Source organism: Bos mutus, chromosome 25, assembly GCF_027580195.1.
Source record: "Bos mutus isolate GX-2022 chromosome 25, NWIPB_WYAK_1.1, whole genome shotgun sequence".
NCBI classification, from domain to species: domain Eukaryota; kingdom Metazoa; phylum Chordata; class Mammalia; order Artiodactyla; family Bovidae; genus Bos; species Bos mutus.
Window position 1 is genome coordinate 30,526,395 of NC_091641.1, and position 21,896 is coordinate 30,548,290.

The 21,896-nt window shown below is 46.7% G+C and overlaps 1 protein-coding gene across 1 annotated transcript in view; it reads left to right on the plus strand.

Annotated features, from left to right (window-relative positions):
- The window catches only part of CPPED1 (calcineurin like phosphoesterase domain containing 1), a 140,282-nt gene that overhangs the window by 24,391 nt on the left and 93,995 nt on the right, over window positions 1-21,896 (plus strand). Inside the window, exon 2 of the mRNA XM_005904744.3 lies at window positions 3,609-3,827. Coding sequence (XP_005904806.2) covers window positions 3,609-3,827 — 219 coding nt within the window. The remainder of the gene's footprint in view (window positions 1-3,608; window positions 3,828-21,896) is intronic.

Below are 21,896 nucleotides of genomic sequence, written 5' to 3' on the forward strand. Positions count from 1 at the left end.
GGCTTCAGGGGTTGCAGCACGTGGGCTCAGTAGTTCCGGTTCCCAGACTCTACAGCACAGGCTCAGTAGCTGTGGCAAACGGGCTTAGTTGCTCTGTGGCATGTGGCATCTTCCCAGACCAGGGATCCCCTGCCTTGGCAGGTGGATTCTTAACCACTGGACCACCAGGGAAGTCCTGATGTATGTTAACAAGTTACCCCAGGAACTTGGCAGTTTGAGGCAGCTGAGTCACATTATCTCGCATTTCCCATCAGAAATCTGGGTGCAACCTAGCTGTGTCCTTCTGCTGCAGGGTCTCAGGAGGGCTCTGTCAAGTGTCACCTGGGGTGTGGTCTCATCCAGAAGCTCGCCAGGGCGAGTCCTCTTCCAGAGGCACCCGCGTGCCCGTGGTGAGTTTCCGTTCCTTTCAGGTTGCTGCATGGGGAGGGCTCGGGTCTTCACAGGGTGTTGGCCAGAGACCTCCCTCGGTCTCTTGCTACATTTGGGCTACTCATCTTGGGAGCCTTTTCCCTTCAGGACATGCGCTCCAAGAGAGAGTGAGGGAGAGCAAGCAAGATGGAAGGCAGGGTCTTTTGTTTTGTTTTTGCTTAATCTCTCTCCTTTTCAGAACCGCTACACTGAGGTGTGAAGACATATGAAAAGCTGTACATATTCAGTGTGTCCAGCTCAGAGAGTGGGGGATAACTTTACACCTGTGAAACCATCACTCCCATAGACATCTGTCATAAACGTGCATCTCCTCCTGAAGTTTCTTCCTGCCCACCTTATTTTGTTGTTTTTGTTATTGTGTGTGTGTGATGATAACACATAAGATCTACCTTCTTAGCAACTTTTAAGTCTCTAATACAGTATTGCTAGCTGTAGGCACCAACCTGTATAGAAGATAGAACTTACTTATCTTGGATAACTGAAACTTTGTTGTTGTTTGGTCACTAAGTCATGTCTGTGTCTTTGCGACCCCACGAACTGCAGCACGCCAGGCTTCCCTGTCTTTCACTATCTCCTGGAGTTTGCTCAAACACATGGCCACTGAGTCAGAGATGCTGCCCCCTTTCCTGTTGCCTTCAGTCTTTCCCAGCATCAGGGTCTTTTCCAGTGAATAAGCTCTTTGCATCAGGTGGCCAAAATATTGGAGCGTATCACCACCCTGTTTTCCTCACCCCCATCCCCAGCCCCTGGAAGCCACCACCCTGCTCTCTGCTTCTATGAACTTGACTATTTTGGATTCCACATACAAGTGAGATCATGCAGGGTTTGTCTTTCTGTGTCTGGCTTCTTGCATTTAGCTTGGTGTCCTCCAGGTCCATCTATATTGTCCCAAATGGCAATATAAGGGCTGAATAATATTCCCCTGTGTGTAAACACATTTTCTTTGTCCATCAAGGAGCACTGAGGTTGTTTTCACAGCATACCCAGGATATGCATAGTCTCTGGAGGCTCATCCCGTAACTGTATTCTGCTTATTAGAGGCAAGTTGCTAAGCAGGTCCAAGTCCAGCCCACAGTCAAGGGGAGGAGATCACACGGGATGTGAATATCAGGACTCGGGTCTTTGGGAGCATTCTGGATTCTTCTGCCACGAGTAGTAAGGGCTCAATGAATGTGAGTCAAATTTGTGGTAGTGCTGAGCTGCTGTCCTTGGCAATGGGATGCACGCAACAGGGTTTCATAGTCCTTGTTCAGACTGAATTCGGGTCAGTGGTGATTTGACTGAACAGCTAGGATTCTGAGCTGTAGGTCAGGAACCGGCAGATTAGCACACATATACAATTTGTTCTGGCCAAGTATGTATAGGTAGTTTTGTTTGTTTACATGCTTGTCTTAAGCTCTGGAAAAGGAGGAAGAAAAGGAAGGGAGACCTAAAGCCTGAGATCCACTCTTGAGATGATAGTAAGCTAGTCATGGTGGGTGGGAAGGTGACCGTGGAATTTTAAAAGCTTGTGTGCGACATCTGGATCTCAGCTTAAATGACACCACTTCTCAGTGCATCCAATTTAAATTAGCTATTGTGTGCTGTGCTAAGTCAGTTCAGTCATGTCCAACTCTTTGCGACCCTGTGGACTGTAGCCCACCAGGTTCCTCTGTCCATGGGATTTCCCAGGCAAGAATGCTGGAGTGGGTTGCCATGCCCTTCCCTAGGGGATCTTCCCAACCCAGGGATCAAACTCTTATCCCTTACATCTCCTGCATTGGCAGGTGGGTTCTTTGCCACTTGCGCCACCTTCCCCCTTAATCCTCAGCAGAGCCCTTGGCACCCTCCGGCTACCCTCTCCGTGTATGTCCTTATCTGCTGCCTCTCCTCATGAGAACTAAGCTCGAGAGAGCCGGGACCTCACCTCTCTTGGTCCTCTCGTGTGTCAGCACGTCACACAGGGCCTGGCAAACAGTGGGCTTTCAGTAAATGTTGAGTAAACGAGTGAGATGAACACAGAGATGTGAAATGATGCCAGGGGGCTTTCTGCAAATTCTAGTATCCTCTTAACTTCCAGAGCAAATGCCGTTTATGCAGCTCACCTGCAAAATACAGTCATTTGTTCAAAAGAAGACAGTCTCAAGGTCACAGGGTAGTTCTGTCCCTGCAGCTGATGGATGGTGGCCGTCAAGCAGGTCGTGTCACCGTTCTGGGCAGAGGATAAAATCTGGGGGGTTGAGTGAGTAAATGTGTTCAGGCTGCTCTGTCCCCAGAGCCCATTTGGGCAGAGGAGGCTATGTGTTTTCAACATTGGTCTGCCACATGTGATTTTGTTTGAAGGAAGGATTCTGTGGCCAAAGAGAAGTTTGAAATCACAGTTTGAAACCTCTGTGCCCACTGATGGGCATTCTAGCTCTGCAGATGAAGACACTGCTGGCAGATTAGGATAGAGGCCTGTGGCCCCCAAGGCTTTGGCAAAACCAGTAGGCAGGGCAGTCTGGTAACTTACCTTCAGGTGATATAAGTGCTTTCCAAGAATATAAAGGATGAAAGATTCTGGTTCCCCGACCCTGACCCACAGCCTCACACCTCACCAATGCCCACATCACGCTGCCTTGGAAGTGTTAGCGTCTTTTTTTTCCCCCCACATTGACTCAGATTTCATTTTTGGCATTGCCTTTCCAACCAGATAGCCAGAGCTTCTGAACTCCAAGTTTTGTAATTAAATTTCTGTCACATCCCTTGAAACAGCGCAGATTGTGCCATTAAAAGATTTGACAGCACTTCACCTAGTCATTTAAACATAATACTTCTGGCAACTTTCAATTTGCAGTATTTTAAATTCTAATTAAAAAACTATTGAACATTAATATGCTCTAAACCTCTGTGATACCTCTGTGCTCCATCTTGGCCATCTAGTTTTTAAAGAAACAGCTTGGTTGCGTGACTGTTAACAGCCCACGTGGTTTTTTTTTTATCCTCCCAGCTTTTGGGAATCACCGGGTCCCAGGCATAATTAGTATAAATCAAAATCCTCTAGCTGATGACAGGAAAATGGTATGTTTGGACAGCAGCTTATTAAAATGACCTACTTAATTTAAGAAAAATATTGTATCCACTCGCATGATAACCTGGATGCTTTCCCTGACAGATTTTATAATATTTCTTCTCTCCTTTTCTTTCTTTTTCTTTTTAAGAAAAGGAAAGGGAATGGAAAGGCCCATTCTACTTCATCCAAGGTGCAGACCCCCAGTTTGGACTGATGAAGGCCTGGGCCACTGGGGACTGTGACAACGGTGGTGATGAGTGGGAACAGGAGATCCGTCTGGCTGAGCAAGCAGTCCAGGCCATCAACAAACTGAACCCCAAGCCCAAATTCTTTGTTCTTTGCGGGGACCTCGTCCACGCCATGCCAGGTAAGACTCGGGCTGTTGCTGTGATCTTATCTCCTTCCCGAAAAAAAAAAAAAAAAAAAAAAGATCTCTCTTAAAAAGACATTTCTGCTCAGTAACGGCTCATTCCTTTCTCTTCACAGTGGTTGCAAGATCGTCAAATATCAGAAAATACACACTCATTTTAGTTTTAGAATATGGCAAGGTTAATCACAGTAATAAGGCAGAGCCCACGGTTCTGATTACCTGTGCTTCCTATCTGATTATCTGTGCTTCCTATGAAAATGGAACAGATTCCCATGTGTCACCTTTCTTCACTTATAGGAGACAAACTTGAATTGCTTTCGGATCCCACATCCATAAACATAATCTTCTCCTTTCGTTTCCCTCCTTCTTATGCTTTTATTTCTCCTGTCTTTGTTCATGCTTTTTCAGTTTCAAATGACAAGCTAACTTGAACTGGATTAATTTTTTTTTAAGTTTGTATTACCTTGCATGTGTGCTAAGTTGCTTCCGTCGTGTCCAACTCTTTGCAGCGCTATAGACTGGAGCCTACCAGGCTCCTCTGTCCATGGGATTCTCCAGGCAAGAATACTGGAGTGGGTTGCCTCGCCCTTCTCCAGGGGATTGTTACTTTCTGGTACTGTAAAGTCCAGGAGCAAATTTGGGCTTCAGGAATGGCTGGATCCAGGGGCTCAGAAGTTGCTATCAGGACTCCATCTCTTCCTTACTCAGCCCTGCCTTCCTCTGAGTTGAATTCATTCTCCTGCAGGCACTCTCTAGATAGTGGTTCCTGGGAGCTCTAGATTTATGTCCTTCTAACTGAAACCACAACAGAAAGAAAGTGTCTTGTTCTTGATGGCCCAGTCAAAGTTCCAGACCAATGTCCGTCTAGTTCACACAGCCCCATGAAGCCAGGGTATGGGAGCAACTCCATGGCAGCCAGGTGGTCAGAACAGGATGGTTCCCTTCAAGAAAAAGTGAGATGCTAGGAATAAGAACATAACAGATGCCTTCTAGAACTCTCCTCCTTTTTAAATTTCCCTTTCCTACTCTGACATCATTCTCTCCAGGCAAGGAGAAAACCCAGTGAGTAGGTATAAATAAGCAAGCGGAAACCACCCCTGCTCGTCTGGGAGGCAGAGCAGGCACCTCCGATCACTCTCATCTTTGTCCTGGTCTCTGTTTACTGAGCAGAGTTGACCCAAACACCATTGCAGAAAATGCTGCGGCTGCTGTGGGTGTTTGTTTTTGGCTAATGTTACCTTGTAAACCCAGAGTCTTTGAGTATTGCTATGATTTATTTATTTATTTTTATCATTTTCTTTTTGGTCACACCATGCAGCATGTGGGATCTTATTTCCCTGGCCAGGGATTAAACTTGTGCCGCCTGCAGTGAAAACACAGAGTCGCAACCACTGGACCTCCAGGGAAGTCCCCAAGTCTTGCTGTGACATCTAGTGCCTTTAGAAGCCAAGGTCGTCTATAGCAAGCCCGGGTGCATTCATTCCTCCCCTCCAGGGCTCTCTTGTCCGGCAGCCTACCTATCCAGAACAACCCAGGGTGAACGTGTGAGGCTGGAAGAGAGGCTGCCCAGAATCACTCTCCCTGAAGTCCAGGGAGTGTGGCCAGCAGGGAGAACCCTCAGACCTTCCCACATTCTCCATTGGCTCCTGTTTTACACAAAGTCACGATTGTGGACATACTCGTGTCCTTGACTCCCCCTGGGAGACCCAGTGATGTCACCCCTGGAGAAGCAGCCTGTCCTCTTTGTTGTTGCTGTTTGGTGGCTAAGTTGTGTCCAACTCTTTGCAACCCCATGAACTGTACTGCGCCAGACTCCTCTGTCCTCCACTATCTCCCGGAGTTTTCTCAGACTCATGTCCATGGAGTTGGTGATGCTCTCTTAGCATCTCATACTCTATTGTCCCCTTCTGTTGCCTTCAGTCTTTCCCAGCATCAGGGTCTTTTCCAGTGCATCAGCTCTTCACATCAGGTGGCCAAAGGATTGGAAAAGCTTCAGCATCAGTCCTTCCAATGAATATTCAGGACTGATCTCCTTTAGGATGAACTGGTTGGATCTCCTTGCAGTCTAAGGGACTCACAAGAGTCTTCTCCAACACCACAGTTCAAAAGCATCTATTCTTCAGCGCTCAGCCTTTCTTATGGGCCAACTCTCACATCCGTACATGACTACTGGAAAAACCATAGCTTTGACCATACAGACCTCTGTCGAGGGTGATGTCTTTGCTTTTTAATATGCTGTCTAGGTTTGTCATAGCTTTCCTTCTGAGGAGCAAGCGTCTTTTAACTTCATGGCTACAGTCACTGGGTGGAAAAGGGGGATGACAAGACGCTGGATCAAGGCCTGCATTAGGGCTCATGTGGCCACGTCTGTGGAGATGCCGGCTCCACATCTGCCCCTGATTCGCTGGGGACACTTGGCCAGACCCCTTGCCTTATTGTTTTTAAACCTTATTTTAGTTGTTGTTTCTGGCTGCACTGGGTCTTCGTTGCTGCACTCAGGCTTTCTCTGCTTGCCCTGAGCAGGGGCTAATCTCTAGTTACAGTGTGCAGGTTTCTCTTTTTGCAGAGTGTGGGCTCTAGGCACGCAGGCTCAGGAGTTGTGGCACATGGGCTTTGTTGTCCTCAGGCATGTGGGATCTTCCCAGACCAGGGATCAAATCTGTGTGCCCTGTGTTGGCAGGAGGATTCTTAACCACTGGACCACCAGGGAAGTCCCCTGCTCACCTCCTTAGAGCCTCAGTTTCTGAATCCAGAACTCATTGATGGCAGTTAAAATCTAAAACCTCAATAGTCTGGGGCAACCTAGCACAGGGCAGAGACTCTCTACCTCTGTGCATGCGAGCATCTCAGCAGCTTGGCACAGAAATGCGTTTTCAGGATAGTGCTGAGTTTTGTAGAGAGGTAAAATTCTTAGCTGCCAATGAACTTGACCACCCTTGGTGACTCTTGGCTGAGGGTTCCCCTGTGCTGAGATTGTATGGGTCCAAAGTGACCACAGAGCACCCCAGTTTCAAAAGGAATTAGAAATCACAGCAGGACTCAAGAGTCTTAGTGTACAAGGTAAATGCCACTTCCAAATGGTCTGATTTGCAGTCAGCTGGTTTGTCTGGACCCGTCTGGCCCGATACATGGTGTAGCATCAGCTCGAGCTCTCAGTCCGGACCACACAGTGAGGCAACTTCTGCTTTTATTGGACACTTGAAACAGATTCCAAATTTACTGCTTTTCTGTCCAGTGGTTTTTTTTTTTTTCTTTGAAAATAGAATATTATGAGACTCACTGGGATTATATAACATGTTCTTGTGGATGTTTACCGACTTTTCTGAATTATGTTAATGTATTCAGTCTTTTCAAAATAAGGTTTAAAATAAAAGCATTCTATGTGATTACATTGCTTTTTAAATAAAGTGTACTGAGCATAAGTAAATGTAAAGATGGAATTTTTATGGTCAACCCTACCAGTTGGTCAGAAGACCTCGAAAATATAACCTGGCAAACTTCTGAGAACTGGTTTTATATTCAGTGTGACCCGAGGAGAATTCGTGTCTGTTTTGAAGATTTGGACTATTCTGTGGAATGGTAACTGAGCCAGTGAAAGGACTGTAACTGTTCTGAATATTGTGGTCTGAGGCTTAAACAGAACGTTTTTGAAACTCATTACCATTTTTTTGCATTTAATTGCATTTTTTAATATGCAGTTGGTGGCTTCCCCCTCATTTAGCTCGTACACAGGGGCAGACACTAGAAAAGTAATTATTTGCTTTGACCGCTTAGCACCATTGTTAATTATCAAATGCATATATTAATAGGCAAATAAAATCAGAGAACATACTTTTAAATCGACCATAAATATTATCTTGGGCCAAGTAGTTTTAAGTTCAAGTCAGAGAAAAAAAACTTTACAAGTAATGCTTTTTCTAATGGAAGTCCCAGTATGTTTTTTCATTCTAAATATCCATCATAATATCCACTCATCTGCAAACATTTATTGTCTGCAAACTAAGTGCCAGTTTATAGCCCTAGACACTGTGGATGCAATAGTTAGAAATGAGAGACCAGCCCTTCCAAAGAGCTTGGAGTCTAGCAAGGAAAGTGCAGAACCCAGGATGGTTAAGAGGTACTATTGGTGCCAAGACCTGCAGGAAAAAGCCTAAGAAAGTCAGGACGAAGCCTATTTAGTTTTGAAATACGTTTTCATTCTGCTGGCATCTTTTAGGTTATCTTGGTATTTTTCTTATTTTATAAAGCTTCTCTGTGGGATAAACCACATTATAAGTAGCAAATGAAGACCTGTACCAATATTGAGACCATTGATTTTTCAGTCCTTCACTTTTGAGCCCAGGGTGACTTTCTTTGGCCCTCCTGACGTGGAGGCATCGACCTGCTGATGCCGTCCCCAGGAGCCTTGTTAGGTTTCAGCAGTTACTGTGAGAAGCCGACAAATGGGGTTGTGATGATACCATTAGAGCACAGGAGAGTCCCTCCAGCCTTTGGAACCACTTGTTATTAACACACGTGTCTGTCCCTGTTTGGTAACAAGGGCTCTAACCAAAGAAACAGATAATGGGGAGGAATTCTTCCCTCAGTACAAAGTCTCCTTGAAGAGTTCTTTGTTTACTGACCTTCACAGGGGCATCTGTTACGTGGTATCTCTTCAATTGATTCAGCCTCTGAAGTCTTCTGTTACATTTTTATGAAATGAGGCAAGCCTGTGTTGTTGTTGTTGTCAGCTGCTCTGCTGCTGCTGCGTCGCTTCAATCGTGTCCGACTCTGTGTGACCCCAGAGACGGCAGCCCACCAGACTCCCCCATCCCTGGGATTCTCCAGGCAAGAACACTGGAGTGGGTTGCCATTGCCTTCTCCAATGCATGAAAGTGAAAAGTGAAAATGAAGTCGCTCAGTCGTGTCCGACTCCTAGCGACCCCGTGGACTGCAGCCTACCAAGCTCCTCCATCCATGGGATTTTCCAGGCAAGAGTACTGGAGTGGGGTGCCATCGCCTTCTCAGTTGCTCAGTCATGTCTGACTCTTTGCCACCCCGTGGACTACAGCACACCAGGCTTCCTTGTCCTTCAGCATCTCCCGGAGTTTGCTCAAACACGTACCCTTTGAGTCAGTGATGCCATCCAACTATCTCGTCTTCTGTCATCCCCTTCTCCTCCTGCTTTCAATCTTTCTCAGCATCAGGGTGTTTTCTAATGAGTTGGGTCTTCACATCATGTGGCCAAAGTATTGAAGCTTCGGCTTCAGCATCAGTCCTACCAATGAATATTCAGGACTGATTTCCTTTAGGATTTGACTAATTTGATCTTGTTGAAGTTCAGGTGACTCCAAAGAGTCTTCTCCAACACCACAGTTCAAAAGCATCAATTCTTCGGTGCTCAGGTTTCTTTATGGTCCAACTCTCACATCCGTACATGACTACTGGAAAAACCAGTGCTTTGCCTGTACAGACCTTTGCTGGAAAAGTCATGTCTCTGCTTTTTAATACGCTGTTTAGGTTTATCATAGCTTTTCTTCCAAGGAGCAAGTGTCTTTTAATATTGTGGTTGCAGTCACCATCTGCAGTGATTTGGGAGCCCAAGAAAATAAAGTCTGTCACTGTTTTCATTGTTTCCCCATCTATTTGCCATGTAGTGTTGGGACCGGATGTCCTGATCTCCGTTTTTTGAGTGTTGAGTTTTAAGCCAGCTTTTTCACTATTGTCTTTCAGCCTGCCTTGCTGCTAAGTCACTTCAGTCATGTCCAACTCTGTGCGACCCCATAGACGGCAGCCCACCAGGCTCCCCTGTCGCTGGGATTCTCCAGGCGAGAACACTGGAGTGGGTTGCCATTTCCTTCTCCAATGCATGAAAGTCAAAAGTGAAAGTGATGTCGCTCAGTCATGTGTCCGACTCTTAGCATTAGTTTAGTAAGTGCTATACTAGTTTCCCTTGGAGAAGGCAATGGCAACCCACTCCAGTGTTCTCGCCTGGAGAATCCCAAGGAGAGGGGAGCCTGGTGGGCTGCCGTCTATGGGGTCGCACAGAGTCCGACACGACTGAAGTGACTTAGCAGCAGCAGCAGCAGCATACTAGTTTCCCAGGTGGCTCAGTGGTAAAGAATCCACCTGCCAATGCAAGAGATGCAGGAGACCCAGGTTTGAGACCCAGGTTTAATCCCTGGGTTGAGAAGATTCCCTGGAGAAGAAAATGGCAATCCACTCTATTATTCTTGCCTGAGAAATCCCATGGACAGAAGAGCCTGGTGGGGCTGCAGTCCGTGGGGTCACAAAGAGTCAGATACAACTGAGCACACAGCACACTCTGCCTGGTATTGCTATTTTAAGTTTGAAAAACTAGATTTGGGGACTTCCGTGGCAGTCCAGTGTTTACGGCTCTGCTCTTCCAATGCAGGGGGCACTGATTCCGTCCCTGGTTGAGGAAGTAGGATCCTACATGTCACACAGCCAAAAAAAAAAAACCCAAACAAAAAGCAACTCTAGTTTTCAAATCAGCTCTGGCCCAAAGCATTTTATATAAGAACGTGTGAACTTGCAGTGTTGATCTTACAGAATTTATAGATAAAGCAACCTTTCATCACTAGAAGCAGAAAGCTCTTCCTTCCCTCCCGTTTAATGTCGTCTCCCAAGTTCACCTCTGCACACCCATTGCACAGTGGCCACACTTTATTTTCAAAGTTGAAAGTGTTCCCAGGCAACTTATATTTGAAGTTGGGGGACCATTCCTATTGGGACCAGAGTGACTGAATATGAAAATGAAATTGAATTTGGAAGTGATTCTGACGAATGGAAAAAGAGGGTCCGTGCACAAAGATGATGTTTGCTACAGGTAACTGCAGGATAATCCACTTAGGTGGAAAAGTCTTCACTTCAAGGTAGAGAAGACTGGGTTTCTGCAGATACGGCTGTGAAAGGCTGGAGGGTTATAGGGACCAGTGGCGTGGTGATTAGGAGTGGGGACACTATGCAAGTGAACAGCAGAACTGCTGACATGTGGAATTGCGTTTTCCCTCGAGACCTGGAAGATTCTATTTCATCTGGTTTGGTAGCCCCTCACCTTAATTTAGGGGCTTCCCTGGTGGTTCAGGTGGTAAAGAATCCGCCTGCAATGCAGGAGACCCGGGTTCGATCCCTGGGTTGGGAAGATCCCCTGGAGAAGGAAATGACAACCCACTCCAGTATTCTTGCCTGAAGAATCCCATGGACAGAGGAGCCTGGCGGGCTACAGTCCATGAGGTTGCAAAGAGTCAGATATGACTGAGCAACTAATGTACACACACACACACAGACACACCATCTTAAATTAGATGTGAAGGGCTGGGCCGAGGTCCAGATACAAGTAGCCCTGGCCAAATGACTGTCAAGATTCTTTCCCCACTGCAGATCTCTGATTCCGTGATGAATGGGTGGAACTGGGCAATATAGCAAGATGGAACGCTTTGGCGTGCTTGGCATCAGGCAAAGAATAAGCCATTTGTCCTCCGGTCGTTCACACCATCCAGGAAGGCTGGTGTTCATTTTCCCCCAGCTGGGCAGGCGCAAACACGTGAATGTAATTCTGGCACAAGACAGACTGATAAGTAAAGCCTTAGAGGCACACTTTGGAAAACCAAAGCCAGGATTAAGGCTGTGGTTGGGAAAAGGCTTTATCGCCTCCTTCCAACCTCTACAGTTCACCTTCCCCCAAGCCGAGTTGTCTGTTCCTAAAGGGCAGCAGATGTGTGTATGCACTGGTGTGTATTTTTATCTCACACCCAGCACTGTGGGTATTCGAAGGGTGTGAATCAAATGAACGGAGGTCCAGTGAATCACTGTATGTTTCCCAGAGTCCTTAGCAAGTGACTGGCACATGGTAGGTACCGGGTACCAGTTTCTGGATTAGATGAGTAATCAGTTCACTTATTTAACACATCTCTATTGAATGCTTCGGAGAAGGCAATGGCACCCCACTCCAGTACTCTTGCCTGGAAAATCCCATGGGCAGAGGAGCCTGGTGGGCTGCAGTCCATGGGGTCATGAAGAGTCAGACACGACTGAGCGACTTCACTTTCACTTTTCACTTTCATGCACTGGAGAAGGAAATGGCAACCCACTCCAGTGTTCTTGCCTGGAGAATCCCAGGGACGGGGGAGCCTGGTGGGCTGCTGTCCATGGGGTCCAACAGAGTCGGACACGACTGAAGCGACTTAGCAGCAGCAGCATTGAATGCTTGCTCTGAACCAGGCACTGTTCTGGATGCCTGTGCTACATCAGTGAATGAAACATATGAAAGCTTGTGCTTGACCTAGAAACAAGGCATAGGGACACTTGGAAACATGAAGTTTTATTATTTTTGATCATTCTCATCTTTTGTAGGATTGAAACTCAGGTAGCTGTGGATCTGTTTTATTGTTATTTTATTAGATTTTTAAATTACACAAGTAACATGGTGCTTCCCAGGTGGCGTAGTGGTAAAGAATCCACCTGCCAATGCAGGAACTGCAGGAGACGTGAGTTCGATCTCTGGGTCGGGAAGATCCCCTGGAGTAGGAAATAGCAACCTGCTCTAGTATTCTTGTCTGAAAAATCCCATGGCCAGAGGAGCCTGGCGGGCTACGGTCCATGAGGTCACAGAGTCGGACACAACTGAGTGACTGGTAACACACAAACAATATGTGAATGTGTTCTTTCTGTAAAGATTTAAAATCTATAATGTATCTGTGAGTATAGTAAACTGTGTAACCCCCACCTAGATCCATCTGATGGGGTCACCATAGTTGAAGTATGCATGTTTTTGAACAACCTGGTCTTATATAAATGTCATCATTCTGTATACACTGTTCAGTGCCTTGCTTTTTCCCCTTGCATCCACCAGGAAAATCCTTTTACGTTGATACACAGAGGCTTATGTCAGGCTTTTAATTACTGCATTGCATCCATGCAATTTCATTGCATTCCTCTCTCCTCTCAATTCTCCTCTGGAGTGATCATCTTAACAGTGCTGCCAGCAGAGACTCTTCTTGTGTGATCAGGTCAGCTGTTCTTTATGCTTGAAGTCAAAACGGATCGGCTGGTTTGAGACCTGCTCCAGCACTTGCAGTGTGTGAACACCGGGCAGTTGGCTCTGCAGTTCCTGGGAAGACCCCTCTCAGGGATTAGCCACACTTTCTTCTGCAGCATCTCTTCTGTGCAACATCATCTCTGCCCGCACTGCCTACCACACCCTAGATACTCAGAAAGTTTCCACTGGACGGGAGCCCTTTTGTTCCTCTTACAGTAGGATTTTTTCCTGTTGTTTTTTAAAAGAAGCACAGTTAACTCAAGGAGAATGCAATGGCGACCCACTCCAGTACTCTTGCCTGGAAAATCCCATGGACAAAGGAGCCTGGTAGGCTGCAGTCCTTGGGGTCACGAAGAGTTGGACACGACTGAGAGACTTCACTTTCACTTTTCACTTTCATGCACTGGAGAAGGAAATGGCAACCCACTCCAGTGTTCTTGCCTGGAGAATCCCAGGGACGGGGGAGCCTGGTGGGCTGCCGTCTCTGGGGTCACACAGAGTTGGACATGACTGAGGCAACTTAGCAGCAGCAGCAGTTAACTCATGTTTAGTTCCTCGGCTGTATAATTAGCCTTATGTTGTTATTTTTATGTGTCTATACCAGGCTCTAAGAAACGCCATGATTTAAAGGCAATTTACCACGTGACTTAATCGAAACATTACAGGGGGGTCTGTTTTGGATGCAGGAAAGTGATGCGTCTCAGTGGAAATACCACCAGGCCCTGGGCCGGGCCGGGCTGCCGACCTCAGCTCTTCTCGCAGGTTGTATTCAGCTGAACAGTTGACGGTGGCAACCTGGAGCAGTCAGCTAGCCCAGGACTCTTGGGATCCTCCGTGGCCATGATCAGTGCTGCTGAGAAACCCAGGCAGTCAATGGCAGTGCCTTCCTTCTGCTGGAGCTGATTGAAAGTGCTTCGAGCTAATCGACCCAATATTACTCATTAGCAAACTGAGATCATCACTTGCAAAGTTGTTTCTGATGCCGTTTGTGGTCTGAAGCAACGTGATCGTCCTCCCACCCCAGCCAGGGTCTGCCACGGGGCCTCATGGCAGAGGCGCTGTGCCTGCTGCCAGAGTCAGGACATCTCAGCCTGTGCTGTGCCCAGACCCCTTTGGCAGCTTGGTGAAGCCTCTGGATCACCTCTCACAAAAGTGTTCTAAGTGCATAGAATAGAATGCATGTAATTTCACAGAAACAAATTATCTTGAAATACAGTCATCAAAATATTTTAAAATTTATTTGCTAGAGAAATACATGCCTCTTTGTTGATCTGTTTTTACAGAACACAGTCTAATGGTGAGGTTAATAACCACCATACTTTCAAAGTGGTGCTGGCTTAAGCAGCGTTTCGAGGTATTGTTAACAACTGTAATGGGAAGTGAAAAGCCCTCGTGATTTCTGTTGGTTTCAGAGTCACAGGAGCATGAATACCTCTGTGGTTTTCTGCCTGACGTCATGGTAGGAGGAAATGCTGAATTTCGGTTAGAGGTCAGTGGAAATGTATTTTTTTTTTCTCCCATGTAGGTGCACAGATCCCTGTGGATCCCAGATTGAGCCCTTATCCATGTATACTTGTGAACATACTCTTGTCTGACTGGTCGTATAATTGACCAAAGTATAAACTCGATGGCAGAAACTGTACCTTTAATTAAGGGCTACAACACTTAGTTGTAGCTAGGAAAATGTGGACATTTGATTACTCCTTGAAATGAGCTAAATAACAGGAGCTAGTTAACAGTCATCTTTTGATTAAGGGGGGAAAAACCCAAAACCCTTTCATATGCTTTCTCTCCGGTGTTTGGATCAAAAACTGAAATTGAGAGAGTCTTGTCTTACTTGCTTGTTTGTTCCAGGAAGCATTTGAGAAGGCTTAAAGCAGACAGAAACAGACAATGGGAAAATATAAGTAAGGAACAACCAATCAGGACCAGAGAAAATATAAGTTCACATAGGAAGTCAGGGCTGGAGGGAGGGAGGCAGGTCCTCAGAGCTGTTGTGGTTGATGAGATGGAGGGTTAGCCAGACAAAGGGGCTTCCCATGGTGGTTCAGTGGTAAAGAACCCGCCTGCCAATGTGGGAGAAGTGGGTTCGATCCCTGGAAGATCTCAGGAAGATTCCCTGGAGAAGGGAATGGCAACCTACTCCAGGATTCCTGCCTGGGAAATCCCATGGACAGAGGAGCCTGGCGGGCTACCGTCCTTTGGGTGGCAAAGAGTCAGAAACAACTGATGCTACTGCACTCAGACGTGGCCAGGCAGAAAAGAAACTGTTCAAAGAAACAAAGTCACCCCTGTGTCTAAGAGGATCACAGCTTTTTCTGGAACATCTTAGATGGATTTTATTTTTTAAATTTTTATTTATTTATTTTTCTGTTTGGCTGCGCTGCATGGCATGTGGGATGTTAGTTCCCCAACCACAGATCGAACTCACACACTCTGCAGTGGAAGTGCAGAGTCTTAACCACTGGATTGCCAGGGAAGTCCCTTGGGAAATCTTGGATTTAAAAGAAACTTTAATGAGGTTCCCTTCCAGGATGCTAAGTAATATGATGTCCAACAAGGGGACTTCTAAAAGTAAGAGTCATAACCTGGGTGTGAGGTCCATGAATAGGCTTATCTGACTAGCGAGCCTGTCAGACTGGGCAAAATCCAGTGTATTTGCACAGGTGCTTTGGAGACTGGAATGGGGAGATCTAAAACAAGCTTTTTTTCCTCATGGGCTCTGTGACTCAACAGAGGAATAAGGAACCAAGGAGCAGAAATCACTTATGATCAGAGTACTCTCATTTTTGTCTGCCATCTGAGGATGCTTTCTCTTAGTTTTTAAATATACTGGTTCAACCTCAATGCCTTCTCCCAGAGCTAGAATGGCTTACATTTCATGTCAGTACCTTTAAAAATATTAGGCATTCTATCGGTTTCAGCTTCTTAAAGAAATTTCTCCTAGAGCCCTCTGTTTCCTGGCTGGTTGTTCTCTAAGCTTCACAGCTGTCATCTTGGGATTTCCACCCCTGTTCTAGGGACTGACTGCCTCTCTTCCTGGCTGGCTCAGTGGTAAAGAATCCGCCTGCCAATGCAGGAGTCGTAAGAAACTCGAGTTCAGTCCCTGGATCAGGGAGATCCCCTGGAGGAAGGAATGGCTACCCTTTCCAGTATTCTAGCCTGGGAGAATCCCATGGACAGAAGAGCCTGGTGGGCTACAGTCCATGGGGTGACAAAGAGTCGGACACAACTGAGCAACTGAGCACGCCTCTCTCTCAGGTTGGATCCCTACTTCTTTGCTTTGTAGCGGACCATGATTGTAGAAGCGTTTTAGACCAAACACCCCTAGTAGTCTGCTCTGAGACACCAGGCCAGCCCTCTGAGCAGTGCAGGCCAATGAGCAGATCAGCTCCGGAGCCCACTTCCACCCTCCGCCCATCCTCAGGGGCTCCTGAGGTGGCCAGGGGGTGCTCCCGGAGCATACAGAGTCCCTGGCACACCAATGCAGCGTAGACAAAACCAGCCTCTTTCTAGCTTGTGCTTAGCCGATTGGAATATTTAACCTTTCCTTTCATTGTTTTTGCTCTAAACACTCATTTTCTGGAATTGGGACATTTCACCTCCGTAATGGGCCTATTATCTCCAAGTAAATGAAATATGAAAAAGAAGTGTGATCCCGAAGGAATTCAGTTCCCAAGTAATTGGTCAAGTGATCAGAATGTGAAATGAAAATGAGAGGCTGGGAAAGGGAGCACGTTTCAGTGCTCAAACCACTGCAGATGCATGTTTCATAACCTCCAGAATTGTCTGCAGGTTTGGAATTCCACATATTGCTCCCCATATATTATTTGAGTTGTATAAAAAAATTTACTGCTTCTCTCTTTATGTATTATTTGGGTGAAATACTGCTGTCCTAATCCATAAATATTTTTGTGAAGAGATTTTGTATTGATCTGTAAGGTAACAGCTTGAGAAATTTCACTTGGATAATATACTTTCCTTAATCTTTTTTTTTTTTTTTTTTTGCCAAAAATACATCAAAGTATATTTTATATCATACCAAAGTCTCCTATTGTGTCAAAACAGTTTCTTAGTTGTATCCTAAGTTGGTTCATGGGCTTCCCTCTGTGGCTCCGTGGTAAAGAACCCACCTGCAGTGCAGGAGAGACGGGCTTTTGATCCCTGGGTCGGGAAGATTCCCTGGAGAAGGAAACGGCAGCCCACTCCAGTATTCTTGCCTGGGGAATCCCATGGATGGAGGAGCCTGGCGGGCTACAATCTGTGGGGTCACAGTGAGTTGGACACGACTTAGGGACTAAACAGCAACAATAAGTTGATTCATAGTAATGATTCAACAGCGATTTGCTATAAATGTCTGGGAGCAGCCAATGTAATAAGTTGTAGCTGTTAGATACAGAGTTAAATGAATCTTGTCTAATATCATGTATAATTTAAAAACCGGTAGAACCTGATTAAACTTGATCAGCCAGCAATGTGCTGCAGAATCACCACGTGAGTAATGTTTATGCTGGCAAAGATTTAGATCAAACGAATTTACGTACCTCAATTAATTAGGAAAAGATAATGGAAAGGATTTGAGAGGGAAAGGATTATGGTGCCGTAAATTCTCTGGGACTAGATGAAAGCAAATGTTTTTAATTGAAGGAGTAAATCATTTTCTTGAGCTCCACTGAAGGCTCCTTGAGACAGTGTGTTCCCGATCCTGGGGCTTTCCAGCCAAGTGTCTTCCTGTTCCATCCATCACTGCTTGTGCCCTTGACCGTTGGCAGGTGAAGTCAGGTAATTCAGCCTTAATCCGTTTACTTATTTGTTTGATCAATAATAGCAAGTATGTGTGGAGGGTCTGCTTTTGTGCCAGCACTGCTTAGCAAGAAACAAACTCCATGCCTGTCCTCGGGAACCTTATAGTTAGGGAGAGGAGAGGGAAGTGAAAAGCTCTACAAATGAAATAAAACAGTAGTCTTCGTGATTTAAGCCATGGTGATTCCAGGCATGGTGCCGTGAGCAGATGCTGTCCTGATTGGGTGGGTTAGAGAAGGCTGCCCTAAAACCAGCATAGTATTAGATAGTCCCTGCCCTGCTCGTGGTTCAGAAAACCAAACACTACGTGATAAAGAACCCGCCTGCCAATGCAGGAGACATAAGGGACTCGGGTTCAATCCCTGGGTCAGGAATATCCCCTGGAGGAGGGCATGGCCATCCACTCCAGTATTCTTGCCTGGAGAATCTCATGGACAGAGGAGCCTGGTGAGCTACAGTCCATAGGATCGCAAAGAGACGGACACAACTGAAGCGACCACAGCACGCACGCATGCAAAAGGTTTTCTGGGGTGGGGGTGGGGAACATCAGTGTTCACCCCAACACTGACCTGCTTCTTAGTGGAAGCCCACAGTTATTAATTTTTCATGAAAAGTAGCAGAAAGTTGTCAAGCTTATGTACACTTGCATGTAGAGTGCTTTGTGCAGGTGGAAGAAAAAAGCAGCGCAGCATCTGTTGTTGTTTCTATTGTCTCCATAGCATCGGCTTCAGACTTGCATCACTCTTTTCACTGGGCAAGATACCGGCGTGTGTTTGAACTGTCCCCTACTGGGGGGCATTTGCGCTGGGCCCCAAGTCCTGCGGTGACCAGCGCACTTCTGTGCACACGTGCAGCTGTTAAGGACACGGCTCTGAAGTCAGATTCACATGTGGGATCCCCTGTTTACCGACTGGGTAACCTTGGGCAACGCACTTCTCTCTCAGTGGCCGAGCTTCCTTATCTGTAAAATGCAGATAACAAGGATACCACTATGGTAGGCGTCTCATAAAACTTTTAAGTGCTCAAAACACTGTCTGGCATTTAATACCATCCAATAACTACAGTTACTTCCACCAGTTATTTATTTTTTATAAAAGCTTTATTGAGATCTAATTCATATCCTATAATTTACCCACTTAAAGTGTCTAATTCCATGACTTTTCGTATATCCCACAGAGTTGTGCAAACACCACCACCGTCAATTTTAGAGCAGTTTTCGTCAACCCCTAAAGAAGCCTCCTTTCCCACAGATTAACCATTCCTCTCTCAATCCCTCCCCCCTCATCCTTATCTCCAGCCCTAGGCAACCTCTAATCTACTTTGTGTGTTTATGGATTTGTCTGTTCTGGCCATTTTGTGTAAATGAAATCATATAATGTGTGGTCTTTTGTAACTGGCTTCTTTCACGGAGCTTGATGTTTCCTTGGTTATCTGTATTGAAGCAGGTGTCAGTACTTCATTGGTTTTTTCTCTCTCTCTTTTCGGCTGGCTTGTGTGATACAGCTTGTGGGATCTTAGTTCACTGACCAGGGACCCAGGGATGGAAGCCTTGCCCTCAGCAGTGAAAGTGAAGAGTCCTAACCCCTGGACCACCAGAGGGAACTCCCCATTGCTTTTTTGTGTGCCGGGCCTTCATCGCTAGGCTTCGCTTTACTCTGGCTGTGGCGAGCAGGGGCTATCTCTGGGGGCAGTGCTCGGGCCTTACTGCAGTGGCTTCTCTGGCTGTGGAGCACGGGCTCTAGGCACGCAGGCTAAGTAGTTGTGGCACAGGGGCTTAGTTGCCCCACAGCATGTGAGATCTTAGTTCTCTGACCAGGGATTGAACCTGTGTCCCCCGCATTGGCAGGCAGGTTCTTAACCATTGGACCACCAGGGATGTTCTCCTCCCCACCCCCTATTATTTCTGATGCCGTCACTTCAAAAAAAAAAAAAAAAAAAACGTCTTCCTTGATTCCTTTCTATCATTGGGTCAACTAAGTGACCCTCTGGAAGTTGGGAAGAGCTCATTTCTCTAAAGAGTAGGGCTCGTGGTAGTGCAGAGCTGCTAAGGTAGCGGTATTACGATGAAAGAATAGTGCTTTTATCCCTTTTTCCAGATGAGCAAACGGTCAGGTCAGACAGCTTGCCTGGCTCTGCCTGCCGGGAGGCGATCCTGGGGCTGAGCCCAGCTCAGTAACTCAGAGCCTGGGCTCCTTTCTCTGGACCCCCGAGGAGGAGTCACAGCTGTCCAAGGGTGCATCCTTTATCTGCTGCCATCCTACAGGCCGAGGCTACGTGAGTCCAGGGAAGGAAGTGCTGGAGGGGGAGGACAGGAGTTCCCATCTCAAACTTGATGACCGCTAGCCCCAGCTGTGCTTTTGGAGCTAAACCTCCAAAATCTAAAATGGCCTGTCTCCATATTCCAGATGCCGCATCTGTAGTAAGGGTGAAGCCACGTTTCTGCGATTGGAAACAGGGTGCTGTTTAGTCACTGTCGAGGCCATCCCACCAGCCCTGAGCCCCCTTAGTGTTATCAGCTTTAGGATGATGCTGGCATGGGAATTGCTCCTCTTTGTTTAACAGACCGGGGCAGCAGTACTCAAAGATGTCACATTTTAAAAGTCCACTTACTGGTAAACTGAAAACGGTGCCCAGAGTCTCTAATCCAGGGATTTCCACACACCTGGCACCAACACTTCTGAACAGAGGACAGTTTTGTTATTCTTAGTGACCAGGTCTGCTGGCCCTGGGACCACTGTGTCCCCAACCGCAGGAAAATAGGCCATATCTTTATAGCAGCCTCCGGACTCCACCAGTGATGAACGTAGCTGCCATCTTAAACTCTGTTCATTCCAAGACATAAAAAATGTTTCTGCCTGTGAGGGGCAAATTTAACAATCAGTTATTTAGAAAAGACAGAACAAGGCACTTGCAGTGGACATTTATCCTCCGTCTTTTTTTTTTTTTCTTTTTGGCATGGCATGTGGAATGTTAATTTCCTGACCAGGGATCGAACCCTCTCCCCCTGCAGTGAAAGCATGGAGTCTTAACCACTAGACTGCCAGGGAAGTCCCACCCTTCGTCTTGACCTTCTGTTACTTTGAACTCCACTTTCCCTCCCATGGGTGTCTTGCTGTGACTGAAGCCAGATGCCCTGATGCTCTTTCCAGCCTCCCATGCAGCTAGGACCCGGGCTTGTGACCCAGGCTCAACCCCCCAGACCGCTCTGAAGCAGATTTTGAATCTTCAGCTGTTGACACAGAGAGCAGAATCTGTCTCAGTCAGGGGTTGGCAGTTACATCCACTTCCGGGGGGCAGCAGTAGATGGAGTCCCAGCGTTATTAGCATCCAGCATCACCAGCAGCGGTGTCAGCAGATTACCTGGCAGGGTCTGAGCCCAGGCCAGCCCTTCTCCCTGGAAGCATTGTTACTCATGATTGGAGGTGCTGCTTCTGCCTTCTTAGCTTTAAAACCTGATTCTCCAGCTCTCTGTAAGACCCTCAGCTACCCAGTGTCCTTTATAAATTGCTTCTCTGTTCAAACCAGCCAGAGTACATTGTGTGCAACAGAGAACCTGACCGATAGATGATGCCACAGCCCCTTCTCCTAGTGCTGCCCACTTACCACCCTGGGGCAGTCTGCTCCGTGCTTCTCCCCAGGTCTGTCTGTCCCACTCCGTGTCAGTTTCATCATGTGAAAACCAAGCTCTGTCTTCTTAGAGCTTCCTTCTCATTCATTGTTCCCTCAGTTATAAGGATCGCCCTTTTTGGATTCCTTCTTTTTTTGTTTTTTCCCATTGTACTGGGCCTTCATTGCTTCGAGGGCTTTTGTGTCATTACTGCAAGCCCGCGCTACTCTCTAGTTGCATTGTGCAGTTTTCTCATTGCGGTGGCCTCTCTTGTGGAGCATGGGCTCTTGGGCGTGTGGGGTCAGTAGTTGCGGCTCCCAGGCTCTAGAACACAGGCTCAGTAGCTGTGGCACATGGGCTTAGTAGCTCCAAGGCATGTAGGAGCCTCCCGGACCAGGGAGCCAACCCTGCATTGGCAGGCGGATTCTTTACCCCTGAGCTACCAGGGAAGCCCTTGGATTCAGTCTTGATCTATCTTGAGCTATCTTTCTTTTACCCAACCCCTTCCCAGTCCTGCCCAGTCCCCCTGTCGCCCTGATTCGCCTCTGTCCTCTTAGCCCCAGACACTCATGTCCAAACTTGTGCAGCTGCCTCCCGATTGCATTCTCTGCTGACA